Source organism: Ovis canadensis, chromosome 1, assembly GCF_042477335.2.
Source record: "Ovis canadensis isolate MfBH-ARS-UI-01 breed Bighorn chromosome 1, ARS-UI_OviCan_v2, whole genome shotgun sequence".
Taxonomy (NCBI): domain Eukaryota; kingdom Metazoa; phylum Chordata; class Mammalia; order Artiodactyla; family Bovidae; genus Ovis; species Ovis canadensis.
In genome coordinates, this window is record NC_091245.1 from 94,082,203 (window position 1) to 94,105,353 (window position 23,151).

General features: G+C 44.4%; 1 protein-coding gene and 1 non-coding gene across 12 annotated transcripts in view; one reads left to right on the top strand and one right to left on the bottom strand.

The window, feature by feature from the left end:
- MAB21L3 (mab-21 like 3) overlaps positions 1-17,904 on the top strand; it is a 67,621-nt gene extending 49,717 nt beyond the window's left edge. For 5 of the 11 annotated variants that reach the window (XM_069601570.1, XM_069601586.1, XM_069601556.1 and 2 more), the window contains 4 exons: positions 3,840-4,131; positions 9,275-9,453; positions 9,922-10,116; positions 14,755-17,904. In XM_069601570.1, the coding sequence (XP_069457671.1) occupies positions 3,840-4,131; positions 9,275-9,453; positions 9,922-10,116; positions 14,755-14,988 (900 nt within the window). In that variant the 3' untranslated portion in view covers positions 14,989-17,904. Of the gene's footprint in view, positions 1-3,591; positions 3,694-3,839; positions 4,132-9,274; positions 9,454-9,921; positions 10,117-14,754 lie in introns of all 11 variants that reach the window. The other 6 variants (XM_069601594.1, XM_069601604.1, XM_069601602.1 and 3 more) reach the window with 2 other exon arrangements.
- Positions 3,157-3,229, bottom strand: TRNAG-CCC (transfer RNA glycine (anticodon CCC)). The gene has a single exon. It is a non-coding gene; the product is annotated as a tRNA-Gly (tRNA).
- Positions 17,905-23,151: the final 5,247 nt, after the last annotated feature.

Here is a 23,151-nt window from a genome sequence, read left to right on the forward strand (position 1 = left end):
CTACAAGTTGGAGAAGAAAGAAAGTAGAAGAGGTGGCCCTTAGAGATTGCAGGAGCCGCCTGGAAACCCGGTCCCTGCTGAGGAGTCCCACAGAACTGTGAGCCCCAGGCCCCCTGTGTGACAACAAGCACTCATGAGGCATTGCAGCATGGGCAGAGCTAGGCTCACAGAGATCGCACCCAAGCCTGCACACAGCCTAGTAGAAGAGACATTATGGTTGGCTCCCTTTTAGAGATGAGAGAAACGAGGCTCTGAATCATTCTGAATCCCTGTGCTTCCCGCTCCCCCCGCACCGTTTTTAAAAATGTTATGTATTTCTGGCTATGCTGGGTCTTTGCTGCTGCTCAGGCTCTTCTCTACTTGTGGCGAGCAGGGGCTGCTCTCTAGGTGCAGTGCAAGGGCTTATCATTGAAATGGCTTCTCTTGCTGTGCAGCGCAGGCTCCAGGGAGCGAGGGCTTCCATAGTTGCAGCACGTGGGCTCTAGAGCACAAGCTCAATAGCTGTGGCCAATGAGCTTAGTTGTTCCACAGCATTTGGATCTTCCCGGACCAAGAATCAAACCCGTGTCTCCTGCATTGACAGATGGATTCTCACCACTGAGCCACCAGGGAATCCCCCCATGCTCCTATATTTTGATTTTTCTTATGACACATAAGAATTAAAGAATTATATTATACTTTAGTATAAGTGAAAGTGAAAGTCATTCAGTCACGTCTGACTCTTTGTGACCCCATGGACTGTATAGAATTCTCCAGGCCAAAATACTGGACTGGGTAGCCATTCCCTTCTCCAGGGAACTTCCCAACCCAGGGATCAAACCCAGGTCCCACATTGCAGGTGGTTTCTTTACCAGCTGAGCCACAGGGGAAGCCTTAATATAAGTAGTAAACTTATATGTACACATGCCCCAGCTCTCACATCAGACCGTGAGCTCCTTGCTTATAAGGATCACATCTCTTGCTTGTCCCCTCATAGTACCCAGCATGGTGGGGGCCCATGGTAGACACTCAGCTTCTGCTGAATGAGTAAGTAAGCAAAAGAATTACTACCTGAATGAAAAACCATTGCTCTGCTAAGTTGCTTCAGTCGTGTCCGACTCTGTGACCCCACGGACTGTAGCCAAACAGGACCCTCTGTCCGTGGGACTCTCCAGGCAAGAATACTGGAGTGGGTTGCCATGTCTTCCTCCAGGGGATCTTCTTGGCCCATAGATCGAGCCCAAGTCTCTTATGTCTCCTGCGTTGGCAGGTGGGTTCTTTACCACTAGCGCCACCTGGGAAGTCAGTCCAGTACATTTCAAGTTTGGTGGGTACAAGGACCACCCACAAGATTCTGGGACTTGTGGGTTTGGGGACAGTATCAGATTTTAGGAAATTTACCCCAGGATGATAACTATAAAGTTAGATTGGATCTTGGGACATCAGAACATCATCTGCCCACCTCTACCACACTGCCAACCTAAACAGGACAAATATAGACCAGTGACTATGAATAGAAACATAACATCACTTTTTCTAGAACTATATCTGGGGAAATTTCCTGCTGTTGTCTCACTTAGAAGTCATAACTTAAAATACATCTTGCATTTATATACATCATGTCCTATATAATACATTAAGTTTTGAAAAGAATAGTTACAGTGGGGCGTATAAATATGCTTTTATTTTCTCTTGGACCAAATTTGATAAGGATGTATTAAGCACCATTTATCATGTGACTAATGACATGATGCTTGGGTTTTTAGATTCACATGCAAGTGGGTTCAAAAAAATGTATAGATTTTGAATGTCATAGTTTAGGTCCCCCTCTTATTTTAATCCTACCACCTGTCAATGGATACCAGAAGTCACGTGGACCTGTTACTGAATCGTGGGGTCTGGCTGCTCACCAGTCAAAAGCCAATAAACAGGCTATATTGGTGGAAAGAAAGGTTTATTTCAGATTCGGTGACTGGTGGGGGAGGGAGGGCGTCTGTCCAGAGGCCGACTCCCTACCTGACACTCGGCGGCAAGAGCTTTTATAGACAGAGAGGGGGCTACTTGACAAAACAGCACAGTCACCTCTGACAGCCATCTTCAGACTGGTCATCGGTGGTCTGACCGTCATCATCTTGGGTGTTTTAGGTACAGTTAATCTTCAGCTGCAGGGTCAGTTTGTTTCCGTCTCTTTGAGACCAATTCTCAGAATTGAGGCAGCTTATGTCACGGCTGCGGTCTGGGCATTGTGTAGTTAGCTTCTCCAGCTGGTGGGGCTTTCAGCATCTGTAGGACTTCTCAAGGACATGGCTCAGAATATTAATGACAGCCCCTGAGGGGGAACTAAAGGCCCTTGCCTGTGCTTCATGGCTACATTATTATTATTTCATCTCCTTTGACTGTTTTCCTTTGTTTCCACATGTTCTCGCTTCTGTGATTAAACTTTTTTGACTGAAGTTTTCCGCAGACAGAAGGCTGGCAGAGGACATGGGGTGGGGGGGGGAAGGACCATAGGTTCCTCCTCTGTTTCAGACCCGTCATCTCAAGAATCAAACTACTGTTCCCTGAGAATGAGGGAGATTCAGTTGCTGCTGATTTCAGTGTTCACCTCTGAATTCGCAGCGACAGGTCCCTGGGCAAAAGTTACTCAATTCCATTGTCAGAACTTTCCATAGAAAGGCGGTAGCTCCTCCAGTGTATAACTGAGTGATGGGGAAACTTACAGGGTGGAGTGGGCTGCTGTGTGATGTGGTTAAGCATCATTTCCCTTTGGTGTTACCGCACCATTTACCATCGTGTTCTACCTCTTGGACTATTGGCGTGACAGCTGCTTACCTGGTTCGTGTTCACCTTTTTCCCATTTAACTTAGAATCATCTCAGTAACTCACATTGTCTCAACAAAAAGGTTTTCATTTCTGTGACTCTGTAAGGGCTAGTCATTAAAACTGTCTGCGGATCATCAGTCCAAGTAAAAAAAATTCTGCATTTGGCAAAATGGTTTCACCTCCTCTCCACCCCTTCCCACCCTTAATTTATTATCAGATCTTTCATCCATCCCAGGTCATTCATCCTTTTTTATTATTATTATTTATTTATTTGACTGCCTCAGGTCTTAGTTGTGGCACGTGGGTTCTTTAGTTGCAGCGTGCAAGCTCTTAGTTACAACATGAGGGATCTAGTTCCCTGGCCAGGGATTGAACCTGGGCCCCCTGCGTTGGGAGCACAGAGTCTTAGCCACTGAACCACCAGGGAAGTCTCCCCAGGTCATTCATTCTTGACCAAGAACCAGCTCAGGAGAGAAAATTAACCACTGAATGAACAATCAGAACATCCAAGGTCAGGTTCCAGCTCTACCACTGACTGGCTGTGTGTCCCTGGGGAGACTTTGAACTCCTCCGAGCCTCAGGCGCCTCATTTGGTCAATGTTAGCAAAGCCCAACTCGTGTGTGACTGTGAACACGAGATAGGAGGATGCACAAGCATTGGAGTGCTTGGTATGCGCAGAATGCGGTGACTACCAGCTCCCTCCCCTGCTTTTTCTCCCCTACCCCAACCCCACCCCAAACGTCAGGTGCCTCTAGAGTTCTGGGCCCACTTCACTCTTTTTCTTGCAGATCCATGAAACCCAGGCCTCACTGAGTTAATTTCTTTGCCCGAAGCGTTACAATGGGCTAGTGGCACAACAGAGATGGAATCCTCTGCCGACAGGCGGGCAGGTGGGCGAGGTTCTGTCCTCCTTGTCACGTTGCTGAGGGTTGAGTGGTTCAGAGTGGCCTGGGTCAGCAGGGCGGCTCCCCCAGGGCTTGCGTCACCTCCCGAGCCTATGGACTGACACCCCCACTCTCCGCTTTCCTGACCCCAGGTCTTGGCTCCCACCCAGTTCCTCATCACAGTCCCGATGAGAGGCCTGGCCGGGTACAGGGAGGCCCGGCAGCAGCGCTGGCGCTACTACAGTCTGAAGGGCGCCCGTCTGCCCCGCCCCCTGCAGGACCCAGAGGGCCTGCAGCAGTGGCTGGAGGTGGAGCAGTTTCTGAAGAGCCCCGGGCAGTGGCGCGAGGCAGACGTCAACATCGAGGGAGACATTGTGCCCGCCAAGGTCCTCCAGGTGTTCCGGAAACTGGTCGAAAACGCGATTGAGACCTGTCACCTGTCAGGTGAGCCAGTGGGGGAGCATACAAGGAAAGTGTGTGGTATTTCTGTTTTGCTCTAAAAACAAAAGTGTCCTCTGCTTGGGTGTTTCCTGAAGCTCACACCCCTAAATTGAGGATAAAATCATGTGCTTTTTACATCTGCCTAATCCTCATTACGTGAATTTGCTCTTTTTTTTATCTGGTGTGACACACACAATGGAATTCAAACTCACAACACACGTTAGTGGCTTTACGTGGATTACTGCCCTGGCACAGATAAGGCAGTCTTTGGGTTATGCACCCGTTCCAAGATGTTAGCTTCAAAACCCGGGTATTCTCATGAACAAGCAAATTCTCATAAAGCTCAGATCTTTGTTATTAGCACATTTTCACCACAACACCCTCCAACTGACTGCAGTATCCCTCCACTGTTCTGCGGTAGCTCACTGGGGAAACACTGACTTACACCAGAACACGAAAGCCAGAAGCTATAAGGAACCGATTATGTTTGACAACCACAAAAGCTTTTTTCCCCCTTTTTTAATTGAAGTATAGTTGATTTACAATGTTGTGTTAGTTTCGGGTGTACAGCAATGATTCAGGTATAGATATTTATGTGTCTTTTCTCTTTCAGATTCTTTTCCCCTATACAGTACTACAAAATATTGAGTATATTTCCCTGTACTATAAGTAGGTCTTTGTTGGTTATCTATTTTATTTTTTAGTGTATGTAGCAGTTTTATTAAAGTATGAAAAGGGACATAGAAAGCTTCTGACATAGACATCAGAAGGGGGACAGAGAGTGCCCCCCCCACCCCCCGGTTATCTATTTTTTATATAGTAGTGTGTATATGCTAATCCAAAACTCCTAATTTATCCCTCTGTCTGCCCCTTTCATCTTTGGTAACTGTAAGGTTTCTTTTCTATGTCTATAGTTTTATTTTTTTTTGTAAATAAGTTGATTTGTATGCTTTTTTTTTTTTAGATTTCACATACAAGTGATATCATATCTTTCCCTTTCTGACTTTAGTATGATAACCTCTTTTTTATGGATGACTAATATTTCATTGTATATATAGACACATAGACATATATATCCATCTTCATTATCCATTCATCTGTTGATGGACATTTAGGTTGCTTCCATGTCTTGGCTATCGTAAATAATGCTGCAATGAACTTTGGTGTGCATGGATCTTTTTGAATTACAGTTTTCTCACAACCCCCAAATCCTAAGCTATAGTTCAGTGTAGCATATATGTGCATACCTGCCTACACACATACTTTTTTGAAATTAATTTATTTCTGGCTGTGCTGGTGCTTTGTTGCTGCACACGGGTTTTCTCTAGTTGTGGCAAGGGGGGGGCGGCTACTCTCTAGATGCTGTGCACAGGTTTCACATTGCGGTGGCTTCTCTTGTTGCAGAACACCGACTCTAGAGCGTGAGGAATTCAGTAGTTGCAGCACTCGACTCAGTAGTTGTGACACATGGGTTTAGATGTTCCACAGCATGCAGGATCATCCTGGACCAGGGATCAACTCGTGTTCTCTGCCTTGGCAGGCAGATTCTTTACCATTGGACCACCAGAGAAGTCCCACATTCACGTTTTGTTCACACAGAGTAAAATGGTGAATTTCAAACTGTGGAAATGGCTAATTTCCTTAGTTATAAAAGTGTATTTATAAACCAATAAAAAGAATCTGTGAGCAGACCAATAGAAATACTGACCAAAAAACATGATTCACAGAAAAAAAAAAAAGGCTAGTAAAAATTTAAAATTGTCCCACTTAACATATATTTTAAGAAATGTACATTTAAAACACCTGGTACGTTGACAGAGATGAAAACCTAGAATTTTGTTCAGTGCAGGGGTGAGTATGGTTAAATAGGCATTTTTCATGCATTATTCTAGAAAGTATAAATTGGTATTCCCCCTTTTTAAAAAAGGGTTTTTATATTTGTAATGTGCTTACTTGGCAATTCAACAATTCCAGTTCTAGAATACATTCCTGCTGCTGCTAAGTCGCTTCAGTCGTGTCCGACTCTGTGTGACCCCATAGATGGCAGCCCACCAGGCTCCCCCATCCCTGGGATTCTCCAGGCAAGAACACTGGAGTGGGTTGCCATTTCCTTCTCCAATGCATGAAAGTGAAAAGTGAAAGTGAAGTCGCTCAGTCATGTCCGACTTTGCGACCCCATGGACTGCAGCCCACCAGGCTCCTCCGCCCATGGGATTTTCCAGGCAAAAGTACTGGAGTAGGGGTGCCATTGCCTTCTCCGAAAATACATTCCTGCAGATACACAAAGAAATAGGCACAAGGATATCCAGTGAAACAGGCTCGGTAATAGTGAGTAATCAGAAATCATCTGATGGCTAACAAAGGAACACTGACTGCATAAACTATGCTACATCTGCCTACTGGACTTTTAAGCAGCTTTTAAGAATAATGAGGTTTGTCAATATGGGACCAGGGACTCACATCATCTGTCTAGGCAACATTATTCACGCTCTATGAGTGTCCTGGGGTATGTTTCTCCAAGAAGACTTATGTTTATCCAGAAGTTCCACCTTACCTGGATGATTTGGGGATGGAAACATTCAGGCCCTAAACACAGGAGGGTGACTAATGCCTTTGAAATTCTAGGGAGGAGGGAAAATCTTGCTTTTTGTTGCTGTTGCATTTTGTATTGAATCAACAACCCAGAGCCCACAAGAAAAATCTGTCTATTTCTCTTAGTTCCTAATTTTCCTCAAGATACAGCTTTTCCTGACTCCAGGCTTGTGAGGCTCACCACCTAGCCTTGGCCCATTAGACCCCCCTCTCTGCCTCTCTGTGCTGTTTCTATACACAGAAGCTGTAAGTACCAAGGGTTAATGCCATCAGGGTATTTTAGCAATTCTCCGACTTAGTACTTTCCTAGATAGATGTTCTTGGTTCATTTCTAGTTTCATATGAGTCTCCTACTTTCTAGCAGTCTCTTTCCTTACTTGCAAATAATGTTTTTAAACTTTTATATGTCTTAGAGGCCATGGGTTTGGAAATCTCCAATCCAATATATGACTTTAATGGAAACCCTCCTTTTAATTTCCCTTTTAAAATACTTTGCTGACTTTGACATTTTGCATGTATTTCACACTAATGGAGAGAAATTAGGATTAAAAAAAGAATGGAGTATGTGTGTATACACACAGAGTTATGAAAAATTCCCGTGCAACATCAGTTCAGTTGCTCAGTCATGTCCGACTCTTTGCGACCCCATGGACTGCAGCACACCAGGCCTCCCTGTCCATCACCAACTCCTGGAGTTTACCCAAACTCATGTCCATTGAGTTGGTGATGCCATCCAACCATCCCATCCTCTGTCGTCCCCTTCTCCTCCCACCTTCAATCTTTCTTAGCATCAGTCTTTTCAAATGAGTCAGCTCTTCGCATCAGGTGGTCAAAGTACTGGAGTTTCAGCTTCAACAACAGTCCTTCCAATGAATATTCAGGACTGATTTCCATCTGTGCAACATAGTTAAGTGAAAAACCAAACTGCTGAACAATATGAAACTCCGTTTGTGTAGAAAGCAAAGATTTGCATGTACTTTTGCTTGTCTAGGCAGAACAGTTCTGAAAGATTCTGTAATGGAGATAGTTCATGTTGAATGGTTTCTTACAATGTAGAGGATGCTTTCATGGATTATTTAATTTAACACCGTTGGCAATCCTGTTAGAGTTAGGATCATTTTTCTAATTGTTCTACAAATAAGAAACTGAGATTTAGCGAGATCAAGTAATAGCCGAATTTCACACACCAAATAAGCAGAGCTGCAGAAGCCAGGTGTGGACTAGGCAGGCTGGAGCCGATACGTTTGCTTACCTCCTCATTCTTCACTCAACGCTGTTAATAGTGAAAGAGCAAATAAGAGATTCAAACTGGGCCAGGTTGATGAGGTGCTTTCAGTAAATAATGCTGAAGTGCCAGACGTTGTCATGTTCCTGTCTGGGCGGCTCTGATGAGATACAGACAATAAGCTGTTTATCACACCTCAGTCAAGGAGAGCAGTGTTTTCCTTTTGAACAACCTAACACAATTAATGAATGAGTTTTCATTTCTTTCTTTGAGCAACGAAAAACAAAATAATAGATTTCGATTCAGGATGGCTCATCGTTATCTATAATGAAGGCAAGCAAACAAAAACAAAAAAACTACTGTTTATCTTTTGAAAGAAAGGGGAAACAGATTAGAAACGAATTCTAGTCGATCAACTGGAAAATGTCCCCAGACCCATTCCTTTTCTCTCCCTCTCTTTGCTTGGTTGGAAAAGACAATGAAGGCTTCTTTCTGCCTGTTTGGCCCTTTAAGCCAGTGGCCGTGACACACTTGGAAGTGTCTTATGATCACAAGGCTTACGGTGATAAATCTTCCAAAGCTGGGCTAGTTAATGGGTGGCGGGAACAAATGCCATCCCTGAGACTGGAACTTGGTTAAGAGACAGGTTAAGCTGAACTCTACCAAAGGCAGATGGATAAGTCAGGGGTCTGAGGCTATCCTAAATGTGGTTGGACACCTGGGTTATAGAAAAATGCTTGAGTTTCATCTTATAGTAGCAAAACTATTTCTTTTCCTTGTATACTATGGCTCAGTTGAGCCTTCTGGAAAGAGTCAACTGCTTTTTTAGAAAAGGTACAGTCAAACCTTGAGGGGAGAGGATGAAGGAGAAAAGAAAACCCCACCAACAGTGAGATTCTCTAGTAATGCTTCTATCAGTATTCACTTAGCTAACTGTCTCATGTTGACATAAACGTGGGCTTCCCTGGTGGCTCAGATGGGGAAGAATCTGCCTGCAATACAAGAAATGCGGGTTCGACCCCTGGATCAGGAAGATTGCCGGGAGAAGGGAACAGCAATCCAGTGCAATATTCTTGGCTGGAGAATTCCATGGACAGAGGAGCCTGGTGGGCAACAGTCCATGGGGTTGTGCAGAGTCAGACACGACTAAATGACGAACACTTTCATTTTGACCTAAACATGCCACCTTGGGGGTGCTGATGACATTCTGAAAGTTGCTCCACCAGTTACAAGGGGCTGGTACAAGCCACAGCTCACAAATTCTTTCTTCAAACGCTGGTATTGAACCATTATTTGTCTTCTCATTGTCTGTCTGTCATTTACCACCAGGCAGGGTCCGCATGCTAATGGACCACCTTGTAGTTCGAGTTGTCGTGGAAACCTCTGCAGGTCAGGTGGAACTACAGCTGACCCCCTCCGTGGACATTCCCACCGCCTGGTCCAAGAAAGCCCGGTGGCCTTCGTGTCTGAAGCGCTGGCCTTCTCCAGAGACAGTGCAATGCATCAAGGTATCATCCTGCAGGGACTCGGCTCACCAGAGGCGCTCTCAGCTTAACCACCCAGGGCATCATTGGCCGCCATCCAGCTTCGGAAGGATATCTGAGATTTCACTAGATCCCCAGAACCTGCAGGGCCACCTGGGAACCTGTTACAAATGCAGATTCCTGGGCCCCACTCTGGCCCTGCTGAAGAGATGTGGGAGGCAGGGCCCAGAAGTCTGTGTTCTCATGAGGCCTCCAGGTGATTCTGGGGCAGGCTCAAGTCGGAGAACCACTGCACGAGAGAAAGTGGGCACAGCCTTCCCCGTGAACTGCCCACGTGCAAGGGGCTGGCCCGGAGGCTCCCTCAGTGTCCCCACGTGGGCCGTGCTGCCTGCCCACTGGCAGGGCCCCCACCCTAGCGGGCTGCTTCAGAGGCGGCTTTCTCCCGGACCAGCCCCACCCTTCTCACTTGCTGAGGTGTTTCTCTCCCCCCAGTCATTCGGGTTCAGCTTGCTGGCCTGTTCAAGCTATCACTGGCAGCTGAGCTTCTTGCGGGCGGAGCAGGTGCTGCTGGAGCAGCTGGATGAGGACGGGGGCTGCCGCCGGAAGTGCTTTCAGGCCCTGAGGCAGATGAAGGAGGATGTCTGGTGTCCGGGGACACGGCCTGTGATCACGTCCTACCACCTGCAGGTGAGGGGGTGGCCCCAGCACAGAGGGGCTGGGGCGGGGTGGGTCTCTGCAGAGTGTGTGTGTGTGTGTTTGTCTGTGTGTGTATGTGTGTGTCTGTGTGTGTGTGGGTCTGTGTGTGTCTGTGTCTGTGTGTCTGTCTGTGTGTGTGTGTGTCTGTGCGTGTGTCTGTGTGTTTGTGTGTGCGTGTGTGTAGAAGCACAGCCCCTCTGCGTGCCCACAGCAGCTCTGCCCAGGGTTCCCGTCTTCTGCCTCCTCTTTCCGCCTCCTCCCTTCCCTCTTCCGGTTCCCCTCTTCTCTTCCTCCCTTTCTGTCTTGCCTTCTCTGTCTCCCTCTCTCTCTCCCCCTATTTCACTCAACAAACCAACCCAAGTGCCCACTGTGTGCCAGCAACCCTGCTGAGGTTCGGAAATGAATTACAGCATGCACTCTCTACCCCGGAGAAGTCTACAGTCTGGTGAGGTCTTGTGAGCTGCTCAGACCTCAGGTGGATTCGCATTTTCCCTCATGTTATCGTGCATTCAGCCTACACTCTAGCCCAGGTGTGCATGCACACACACACACTTTGTGCAGAGGAGGAAACCAGGAAATGTCGGGGTTAGCCCACAAACATGGCAGCAAACTACCTGGCAAGGATTTATCATTATTATTATTTTTTAAATTTTATTTAATGATTTATTTTTGACGGCCGTGGGTTTTTGTTGCTGCACGTGGGCTTTCTCTAGTTCTGGTGAGCCGGGGCTATTCTTCTCACTGCAGTGGCTTCTCTTGTTGAGGAGCAGAGGCTCTAGGGCACAGGCTCAGTAGTTGTGGTGCTTGGGCTTAGTTACTCTGAGGCATAGGGAATCTTCCCAGATCAGGGAGCAAACCCATGTCCCCTGCATTGGCAGGCAGACTCTTTACCACTGGACCACCAGGGAGGTCCCTGGCAAGGATTTAGCATTAGACTGCTATGAATGCATTCCCTCATTCACTCACTCATTCATTCACCCAGCAAATGTTTCTTGAGATGTCTGTGGGCCAGTCACCTGCCCCCCTGCACCTGCTGTGTGCTCTAAACATGGAGGTGCAAGCTGAGCAAACACGACGTGGTCTTGCTCTTGTGCAGCTTGTGGTCCAGCAAGGGAGACAGATGTTGGTCAACAGTCTACAGGTGCACGTGGAATCGTGCCACGTGGGAGATACTGGGAAGGAGAGGAGCATTGCCCTAGGAGGATGCAGGGCAGCAGAACCTGACCTGGACTCAGGGATCAGGGGCTCACCCTGGGGAGAGGGCTTTGGATCACACTCTCAACTCCTCTTTCTCAAAGTTCCAACCACGCTTGGTGAACTGGACGCTCCTATAATACTATGTGCATCACACTGAGGGTGGAGGTATCTGACTCTTACAGACAGACAGCACAGCCCCAGCCCCGCTGTCACCCATCTCAGAGCATCAGCCCTTCTCCCTGACCTTCTGCACGGGATAGCGCAAGTCCCTGGGGTGTGCTGTGCTCTTCTGCACGCTCCTGTCTGTGCCCCATCTCATCCAGTGGATGACTGTTTCTAGCCCTGTGTTACTCTTTCACTCCTAACACAAGCTATTGAAGGGCAGCTAGTACCAAACCCTTTGTATCTCTCCCAATGCTTCATACATAGTAGTTGCTCAGTAAATACTTGCTGATCATGGTTGTGAATGACCTTACATTTCACCTCTCTTTCCCCCCTGCAGAATCACTAGTTTTTGCTTTGCTTTCTGTCTTTTCTGATAACCTGTTCTCCCTGTCCTGCCTGAAAGAAAAGAAAGTGAAGTCGCTCAGTTGTGCCCGACTCTTTGCAACCCCATGGACTGTAGCCTACCAGGCTCCTCCGTCCGTGGGATTTTCCAGGCAAGAGTACTGGAATGGGTTGCCGTTTCCTTCTCCAGGAGGTCTTGAGAATCTGTTAACATCTCATTTGCACATAGCGAGGCCTTCCTCTTCTGTTTCAGCATTCTTAAAGTGTCCCCAAGCATGTCCCCCTAAAAACATACACCTGTTCTCCTGGATCGAGGATGCATATTTTCTGAAGGTAGTCTAATTCACTTGGGGGGTTTAGCTTCTTTCTTACATACCTTTCCACAGACCACGCTAGGAAGAGTCAGAGCTGAGAAGGAAACCCTTGGCTATCTCATATCAAATCTCATGCTCTTAACTAACCACTGACTTCATTGCTCCACAATCAGGCTGAATAGAAATGCTTTAAGTAGCATGAGTGTTTTAGGAAGACTGAATAGAGCTACCACAGGTCTTCCTGTCCTTGAGTGCTCTCAAAGCTGTATTCCAGCCAGGATTTACTTGTATTCCAGTGACTTCCAGCTCATCTAGAGGATTTCAGGGCAACTCCTTAAATGTCTTCTGTTTAGTCTTCCCTAGCCCACCTGCATGGCATAATAAAATTGAACATTCTTAAGACTGGGCATTTAAAAGGGGCGGGGTTGTTTGTTGAGAAATCAAAACAGTACTGACTGCCTTTTCCTCTCGTCTTCCACTCCTGCTCCAAGGGCAGAATCCTCTCACGTGCAGACACTGGGATGGACTTGGCTGATGGCAATGTGCTATTAAACACCACCCTGGGTGATGGCTTGAGTATGTAGGATCCTTGCCAAGGCTTTAGTCCAGGGAAAGTGGAAGAGACTGGGTTGCAGAACAGCATCAGGAAGGATGTGCCAATCATGGTCACCTCACAGAAGATTGTTACATCCTTCCCAAAGAGGCTTCCCCCACCAACAATATTTTTTTAATTGGGTTTTTAAACTTTTTTTTTTTTTGTCTTGCCTCACATCATGTAGACTGTTAATTCCCTGACCAGGGATCAGACAGGTGCCCCCTGCATTAGAAGCATGGAACCTTAAGCAATGGACTGCCAGAGAAGTCCCTCCCCTATAGCAATTTCAATTGAAGAAATAACTTATCTTTCATTGGCTTACTTATGCTTAAACCTGCTCAAAGGCACAGAGGCTAGCTTATAATAGGCTTAAGTGCTTCTGTTTGTTTAGGGAGATAAAAGCTTAACTACAAGAGGAATTAAAACATGTTTTTGTATCTAGGTTATCTTGACTAGCATGAAATTATCTCCAACTCATTTACTCAAAACAATGTCCTCTAAATCAAAACACACTCAGGATCTTGCTGTGAACCTAAAACTGCTCTTTTACTTTTTAGTAAAGACTATATTTTTAAAATACTCAGTATCTAAACACAAACATTAATTCATTATTTCACTCAGTCAAAAAATGTTTACTAACTACCTGTCCTGGGCCAGTCCCTCTGCTGAATGCTAGTAACAATGAGTGTGAATACAAATAGGCTTGTTCCCTGCTCACATGGAGTTTGCCATCTAGCTGTTGTTGTTTAGCCACTAGTCATGGCCTACACTTTGTGACCCCATGGCCTGTAGCCCACCAGGCTCCTCTGTCCATGGGATTTTCCAGGCCAGAATGCTGGAGTGGGTTTCCATTCCTTCTCCAGGGGCTCTTCCCAACCCAGGGATCGAGCCCACAGTATCCTCCATCTCCTGTGTTGGCAGGTGGATTCTTTACCACTGCACCACCTGGGAAGCCCTTGCCATCTAGTAATACACATAAATACACAGGAAAACGACCACCACGGTCATCATTGCTGCTGAAATGATGAGAATGTGATAAATAAACGAAACGAATGTGATGGAGAGAGTGTCATAGGGAAGTCTAAGCTGAAGGGATGAGTTTCCTGGACAAGTCGGGCAGGAAGAATGCTCCATATGGAAGAAGTGGGTTGTGCAAGGCCCTGTGATAGACGAGAGCATGAAGTGAGGCCAGCGCGGATGAAAGGAGAGAAAGAGGGAGGGCACAGGGTGAGACCTGAAAAGAAAGGAGGGACCAAGCTTTGTCAACCAAACTATGCTAACAATTGTGTTTTTTAATTAACAAGCAACGGGAAGACTTTGAAGTAGTTTAGACAAGAAGGAACATAGATTGATATTTCAAAAAGATCACAATGGCTACAATGGATAGATGGCAATAGATAGGATGGTGACTAGAAGCGGTGCAGGCTGTGTCAGAGGATGATAATACCAGTGATGAAGGTAAGTGGGTGGATTGAGAAATACATAGGCAGGAGGATTGGCAGGACTTGATAGGAGGTGGTAAGGGAAGGGGTTGACTCCTAGATTTCTATCTTGCTTAACAGACTGAATAAACAGCCCTGGAAGCACACCAGGTACCTGAGGGAGGGCCAGGAGTTCAGTTTGGACCTGTTATTGTGTTTGTTCACTTGCTAAGTCATATCCAACTCTTTGTGACCCTATGGACTGTAGCATGCCAGGCTCTTCTGTCTTCCACTATCTCCCAGAGTTTGCTCAAATTCATGTCCATTGAGTTGGTGATACTGTCTAACCATCTCATCCTCATATGGACTGAGATAACTTTCAGATGGCCAAGTGATACCAGGTAAGAAAGTCAGAGGAGAAAGTACCAAAGAGGCAGGGAAACCAGGCGGAGGAGGCTGGGGATCCTGAATCCGTGGTTAGAACCCTGGGGCTCCTGTCTCCTCCTCCCAAGGCCACGTGAGCTCAGGAATGCTCCTGAAGACACCCTCCTCAGTGGCCCAGGACGATGTCAGACACCACCTCTTGCTTCCGCAGACCGTGCTCTTCTGGACTTGTGAGAAGTACCCCTATCCCAAGGACTGGCAGGTCTTCACTAGGGGCTTCCTGCGCCTGGTGAGGAAGCTGCACAAGTGTGTGAGTCAGCGCTTCCTCAAGCATTACTTTGTGCGGAAGAGCAACCTCCTGCAGCATGCCAGTTCCTGCGAGCTGGACGCCCTGGCCCAGACATTGGCCTTCTTCCTGAAGGACCCCCAGGTCAGCCTGCCCTGATGCTGCCTGCCCTGGGACATTCTTGGAAATTTCATTCAAGCTTGACCTCACTCTCTGTGGATCATTCCTCAGTCAAATGCCAGGATCTTGTCTGGGAGAGAAGCCACAGATGGCAGTGGAAATTACATCGACCCAGCAGCATTTCAGCGGGGAAACCTCTGCCCCATGATGTCTGGTCCACGCTCCCTGCAACCAAGGAAGCCTTTCTGCCCCATGAGCTACCTCTTCCGGGGATGGCTCTCATTGGCTTCCCTGAGCCGTAGACTCTGAACTGATGATGGTTCTGAATCTATTTTCCCTGACTCAGGCTCTGATTGACGGGGAGGATGTAGGATGAGAACCCCTGAAAGGCCAGGCACCATCCTGCTTCCCAGGAGTGGTTTTCCAGCCCACTGAGCACAGGCGCATGATTTTCCATTTGTTAAATGGGACTATCCCTTTGCCTCCCCCAGGGCAGGGCTGCGAGCCTACGGGACTGTGCTGCTGCCCTTTCAAGGGGAAGGCGCTGGATCAACACAACGTTTTATTGTTGCTTTAGTGGCTGGGGTTTGCATTCAGGATCAGTAGCAACACAGCTGGTTGAACGATTACATCTGCTAGGTGGTCAGCATGCCTGTGCGGCCCCTGTGCCCTCCAGCTCTCCTTATGCTGGCGGGGGCTTGTGGGTCTCCCCTGGTGTTCTCTAAGAAAGGGGGCATGGTTTTGATGAGTAATGGCGTCAAAGGTGGAAGTGCAGTGACCCTCGTCCTGGCTTCCCATGCTGTGGGTCTGGGCTGGGGCTTCTACTTACGGAAGGCCCTCAATGCTGTGATCTGCATGGAATGACTTTGGTGTCATCCCCCTCTCAGTTTCTTTCTTTGCTCACTGGTTTGCTTACTTGTTCACTGATAAATACATGTTCACTAGGTACTGGGGGTGCAGAGAAAGCAAGGTAGGCGAGGACTCACCTGATGCGGATGACACCTAATGGTGGAGACAGGAAATGAACACCTAATAAATAAATACGATTATTGCAAATGCCCCAAAGGAAATAAACAGAATACTGAAATAGAGCCGTGAAATAGAGGATGAAATTGCGAGCAGCTGAAAGGGAAGAAAGGGGGGACAGGAGCTAGCGTGAGTCAGACCACTTGGCCTTATAAAGCTGGTAAGGAATTTGTATTTTACTCTAAAATCAGAGGTGTGACATTTGACCTCTCCAGAAGCAAAAGGTATCATGACTGGATTTGCATTTTAAATGTTCATTCTAGCAACTGTATAAAGGGGGTCTAGGGACCCACACTAGGATGGGGACTCTGAAGACACTTGAGCCCACGTATTTGAATTTCACTGAGATCATCAAGGCCACACATCCTGTGAAGCACACAGACAAGGAATTCTAGGAGTTCTTGGGGGATTCAGTTTCTTCTGAAACTCATTTATGCTTCTCAATTCAAGGGAATCCCTTATCACTTAGAACATTTCCCCCAGATATATAATTTCTAAAATCATGAACTGCTGATTTTTTTTAAAAAGAAAAGTCATGTTTGAAAATGATACAATTATTTTTACAAAAATGCCATAAGCAAGTAGTGGGGTCCTTGCATTGTCACATTGGAAATCATGGTTTTAAAATATTGAACAAGCATACCATTAGTTTATAGTTTTGAAAAAACATGAAATTATGAGCAACCCAATATTTTGTTGGTTATTCTGCATTTGAATTCTCTTGAGAAACATCATTTTTGAGAAGGTGGCAGATATATTTTTCTAATGATGAAAACAGCTGATGCAAGTTTTAAAACAGTCACAGAATTCCAAAAAATGAAAGCTGATTGTACCATTGTCCTGAAGTGTATGTATGTGTATGGAAAGGAATGGGACTGACATACTCCACAGCCTGATTCCAGTAGATTCTTCCCACCTTTCCCTACAGTTTTGTCTTTTTTTGAAGAAAGTGCAGCTATGTGCACATTCCTGGGTGTTCCTACTATTGGCCAGCAGAGGGCAGTGGGGGACTGCATATGAAAAGAGCCAGGTTCCCACCCATACAGCGCAGAGCCCAGCAGGTGTCGCCCCTCTCAGCCCATAATTTAAACTGGCCTCTGCAAAAAGGGAACCAAGGGGAGAGGACTTCAGCTGATGCTGAATTGTTCTTTTCCTGCCATTTTTTGACAAAAAATTACCGTCTTTCTGATTAAAGCTCAAACTTAACAACGGAGTCTATGAGAGGATCGTTCATCTATTCCATTTCCTGGGATAGATTACACAGCTCTGAGATATCATAATATTACTCTTTTATTCAGGTCAGCTTTTTTTAATTCTCCCAAAGCCCTTTTTCATTCATCTCCACTCTTCAGGTGTCCCCCAACTATTTTTTTAGTGCAATAGTTGGCATTCAGAGATTGCAGTGGATCTGTTTGCATTCATATCCCACTTCTGAAACTAACTGCATGCCCTTGGCAACCTGTTCAACCTCTCTAAATCTCCATTACTTTATGGGCATTGTTATGGCCCAAAGTTCACATGTTGAAGCCCTAACCCCCAATACCTCAGAATGCAACTGTATTTAGAGCTAGGGGCTGTTAGGGTGGGGTCCGAATCCAATAAGACTGATGTTCTCAGAAGAAGAGACACAGTGGACAGGGGTGCAAAAAATGACCACCTGAAAACTGAGGCACAGCCTCAGGAGAACCAGCGATGCTGGCACCTTGATCTTGGACTTGTAGCCTCCAGATTGTGAGAAAACAATTTTCTGTTGTTTAAGCTATGCTGTTGAAGTCAGTGGTATCTTGTTATGGTGACCCTGGGAAACTAATACATCATAAGAGAACATATACCTCACCAGTTTGATGGGGGGATAAAGAGAACAATGGATGTAAAAAGCTGTTTGTTTAAAGCTGGCATGTAACCATTGAATAAACTTTTAGCATTGTAGATGCCTGTTCCTCAAGTCCATTTGTGCACCTCTGCTAGTTCTGATAACTACTGCCACCCCATAGATAAATTCTTCATTAAGAAATTAGAAATCACCACAAGGAAAACATACCCATAACACCCATATGTTCCATAAGCCCATCTTTTCCTTCGTCACTCTTGCTACAGTATAGGAAGAGATATCTCTCCTGATATCTCCACGTGTGATGGGCTGAAGCCTCCTAGCATCTTGGGGTCATCGTCCCATGTCTTTCCTGTAGCGTCCTCTGCACCCTCCCCCAATCATCACCTGCATCTCTTCTCCCCTTTCTCTCTCCAACTTCCTCAATTATACATGTGTCTCCATTTCCATACTTCACACTTTTTTAATTGTGAAAAATATCATACATATGAGGGTCTAAACTGTTTGAAGAATTATAGTAAAACAAATACCAATATACTCAATATCTAGGTAAAAAAAAAAAAAACACATGTTGCCACTTCTTTAGAATTCTCCTAGATTCCTCTTCTGTTCCTCAGGTCCCTCCCTCCGTGACATAGGTCATCATGCTCCCAAGTTTTACTTTCATCATTCTATTGCTTTTCTTTAGTTTTACCATATTTCACTGAGCCTAAGTCCTCGACAATTGTGAGATGCATCATTATTTCATGTCTAAGAAAGAGAAAGTACTCCTAAGGGTAATTACAAAACACCATAAACTGTAAGATGCATCCTAATTTTAGAGAGTTTAAAGTGTGAAAAAGTATATTTTAGAATCAACAAAATGTGACCTGTGTACATCCCAATTGTCTTTTTAGTTTTTCAGCTTTATGTGAATGGAACTATCCTGCGTGAAGTCTTCTGTAATTGGCATCTATGTCCCCAGTATGCCTTTGAAACTCCCGTGTGGATGCATGTGGCATGATTGTTCCTCTTAGCTGTTGTATAATATTCCACTGTGAGATTATGCCATTTTATATATCTGTGTCAGTTGGGCCTTTGGGTTGTTCCTAGTTTCAGTGATTAGAACTCTTTCTGTGCACAGTTTTATACATGTCCTCTGATACTCTTAAGTCTTTTAACCATACATACATTAGAGTGAAATTTCAGGCTCAAGGAATATAAATTATGTTTCAATTTATGAGGTAATGTCAATATATGTTCTGAAGTGGTAACACAGATCTAAATCCTTCATTTTAACGGATGTGAATTTTCACTGACTTTCTCCATTATAATGGGGCACATTTTGTGTCTTGTTTAAGAAATCATTCCCATTTTTTTAGGGTCACAGACATATGCTCCTATATTGTTCTCTAAAATTTTATAGTTGTACCTTTTACTGGATTTAGGAAGTGCCCTCTATTTTTTTCTATTCTTTTCTATTTCAAGCATAAATTATTATTGAAAGTTTGGTAAAACTCCCCTAAGAAAATTCTCCAAGCCAGGTTCCAGCAATACGTGAACCGTGAACTTCCAGATGTTCAAGCTGGTTTTAGAAAAGGCAGAGGAACCAGAGATCAAATTGCCAACATCTGCTGGATCATGGAAAAAGCAAGAGACTTCCAGAAAAAACATCTATTTCTGCATTATTGACTATGCCAAAGCCTTTGACTGTGTGGATCACAATAAACTGTGGAAAATTCTGAAAGAGATGGGAATACCAGACCACCTGACCTGCCTCTTGAGAAACCTATATGCAGGTCAGGAAGCAACAGTTAGAACTGGACATGGAACAACAGACTGGTTCCAAATAGGAAAAGGAGCATGTCAAGGCTGTATAGTGTCACCCTGCTTATTTAACTTATATGCAGAGTACATCATGAGAAACGCTGGGCTGGAAGAAGCACAAGCTGGAATCAAGATTGCCGGGAGAAATATCAATAACCTCAGATATGTAGATGACACCACCCTATGGCAGAAAGTGAAGAGGAACTAAAAAGCCTCTTGATGAAAATGAGAGAGGAGAGTGAAAAAGTTGGCTTAAAGCTCAACATTCAGAAAACGAAGATCATGGCATCTGGTCCCATCACTTCATGGGAAATAGATGGGGAAACAGTGTCAGACTTTATTTTGGGAGGCTCCAAAATCACTGCAGATGGTGACTGCAGCCATGAAATTAAAAGACGCTTAGTCTTGGAAGGAAAGTTATGACCAACCTAGATAGCATATTCAAAAGCAGAGACATTACTTTGCCAACTAAGGTCCGTCTAGTCAAGGCTATGGTTTTTCCAGTGGTCATGAATGGATGTGAGAGTTGGACTGTGAAGAAAGCTGAGCACCGAAGAACTGATGCTTTTGAACTGTGGTGTTGGAGAAGACTCTTGAGAGTCCCTTGGACTGCAAGGAGATCCAACCGGTCCATTCTGAAGGAGATCAACCCTGGGATTTCTTTGGAAGGAATGATGCTAAAGCTGAAACTCCAGTACTTTGGCCACCGCATGCAAAGAGCTGACTCATTGGAAAAGACCCTGATGCTGGGAGGGATAGAGGAGAAGGGGACGACAGAGGATGAGATGGCTGGATGGCATCACTGACTCGATGGACGTGAGTCTGAGTGAACTCTGGGAGTTGATGATGGACAGGGAGGCCTGGCGTGCTGTGATTCATGGGGTCGCAAAGAATCGGACACGACTGAGCAACTGAACTGAACTGAACTGAAGATACCATCTGGGCATTGTGTGGGTTTTTTTTTTTTTTTTGGTTAGAAGATTTTAAGTTATTAATTTTTTTCCTTAAGGGATAAAAGATATTCAGGTTTTCTATGTCTTCCTAAGCAGGTATTGTCAGTTTGTATTTTATTAGAAACCTACCCATTTTATTTGTTTTCAAATTTACTGGCAAGCTTGTTCATAATATTTTATTATTGCCTATTTGAATTCTGATGTATCTGTGTACATCTTTCTTGGCAATCTATTAGAGACTAATCGAAGAATCAGTGGTGACTGCTTATCTATTATATACTTGTTTTCTGTTTCATTAATTTCTGCTCATCTTTATTTCTCTCTGCTTTCCTCAGGTTTATCCTGATGTTATTTCTATAAATTCTTAAATGAATGCTTAGCTCCCCAGCTTTTCTGCTTTTCTAACTATGTACATTTCCTGTCCATACCATTTTAGCGAAATTTTACATCTTTTGGTATATTTTATTTTCATCTTCTTTCAATTCTATTTACTTACCAATTTCTACCATGATTTCTGCTTTGACTCGACTGGTGCTTAGAATTTTTTAAAAAGTAATATTTTCAAAAATATATTGTGTTCCCTAGTTATGTTTTTGTTACTGATTTCTATAGTCAGAGGGAAGTCTGAAAGGCCTCAATCCTCTGGTACCCTTCAAGTTGAGCTTTTTTAGCCTAGCATTGCTTCATGACTTTGTGTCATACAAAGAAGGGGTACAAGTTTACAGGCAACGTTCAAGAAATGTCACCTAGATCACGTACTGCTCAAATTTTCTGTATACCACAGACTACGTTTTGGCTGCATTTTCCAACATTTACCGAGAGAGTTGTTTTAAAATCTCCCATTATGAGTTGGATTTTTCCATTTCTCCTTATCATTCTGTCAAACTTTTACTTAATATACTTTGAGATGATATTGTTAGGAAAATACAGATTTAGAATTTTTACATCTTCCCAGTTAATCCAAGATTCTGTCATTGGAAAGTGATCTTTTTTAAACTATTGTAAATATCTTGCCTAAACATTGATTCTGTCTGATATTAATATAGTGACATCACTTTATTTTGTTTCCCTGTTGCCTAGTACATAATTTCCCATCCTTTAACTTTTACTCTATTTGTATCTCTTTTGGAATATAGTATTTTCATCTTCTTTCAGTTCTATTTACTTGTCAATTTCTACCACGATTTCTGCTTTGACTCATGTAAATGGCTGATTTTCTAAAAAATTCCATCTGGCAGTTGAGATCTGAAACTCTAATGCTTAGTCCATTTACATCTTTTCTGTTGAATTATGTATGTGGATGTAATTATCTCTTGTTTCTTTCTTTCTTTCTTTCTGTCTATTTGACCCATTTCTTGCTCTGCCTCCCACACCACCTTATTGCCTTTAAAAAATTAATGCTTTTTTCGTTCCTCCCCCCCGCCCCCCGCCCCCCGCCTTACCAGTTTAAAAGGCTCATACCCTATCTCTGTCCGTTTAACGGTTACAAATCTATACGTAAAGACTAAACTCTGTAGTTTAATGTTGGCCAGCGCCTTTCCTCTCCTCTCTTAACAAGGAATCTAGAAGACTTGGCTCCTTGCCGTCCCCCTTCCACGGTACCTGCTGCTCTGAGGCGGGATTTTGGTTCTAGCCTGTTTGCCACCGCGCCCCCCTCCACACACATACATACACATGTAAAATGGATATCTTATTATTATTTATATATGTACTTTCATATATTTATATTGTACCACATCTTATTATAATTTTATAATCTAATCTTTTATAAATAATGTAAGTAATCATTATCATTTATATTTTGCTGACATATTTATCACTATCTGTACTTGCTACTCCTTGAATTTCAAACTTCCTGTTCAGGATCACCTTCATGCTGCCTGGATGATAGGCTCTGGCATGAGCTATAGTGAGAGTCCACAAGAGTGAGCTTTCTGTTTTTATTTGTCTGAAACTGTCCTTATTTGCCTTCATTCTTGAAAGATAGTTTTTCTGAGTGTTATGTTTTAGGATCTCACAGTTTTTCTCAGCACATTGAAGATATTTTCCACTCTCTTCCCTAGCCTCAGTGTTGCTGTTGACAAGTCAATCTCTAGGCTATTTGGTGTTACTTTGCTTCTTCTCTCTGGCTGTTCTGAATTTCTTCTCCTCTCCCACCCCTTCCCCCACCCCCTTCACCTCTTCCTCTTCCTCCTTCTTTTCTCTCTCCCTCTCTCTTCCCTTCCCTTCCACCACCCATCGTGCTTTTTCTTTGGATTTGTTAAACTTCCTGAATCTGAGGAATTATTTACAGTAGTTCTGAAAAATTATCAGCATTTAATACTAAATGCTAGTTGCCTCCTTCCCATTCTCTCTAGATTCCACTTGAAAGGGAAATCCAGTTTAAATGCATAATACTTTATCATTCTACCCTTTATGCTTTCATCTTCTTTTGTAAATTGCGTCTTTTTATCACTCAAAACTGCATTCTCAATAATTTCTTTGAATCTGTTGTCTAGTTAACTAATTCTTTCTTCAGCTGCATCTAATCTAATTTTAACCCATCCACTTAAATTTTTAGTGTTATAGTTTTCATTTTCAGTTCTC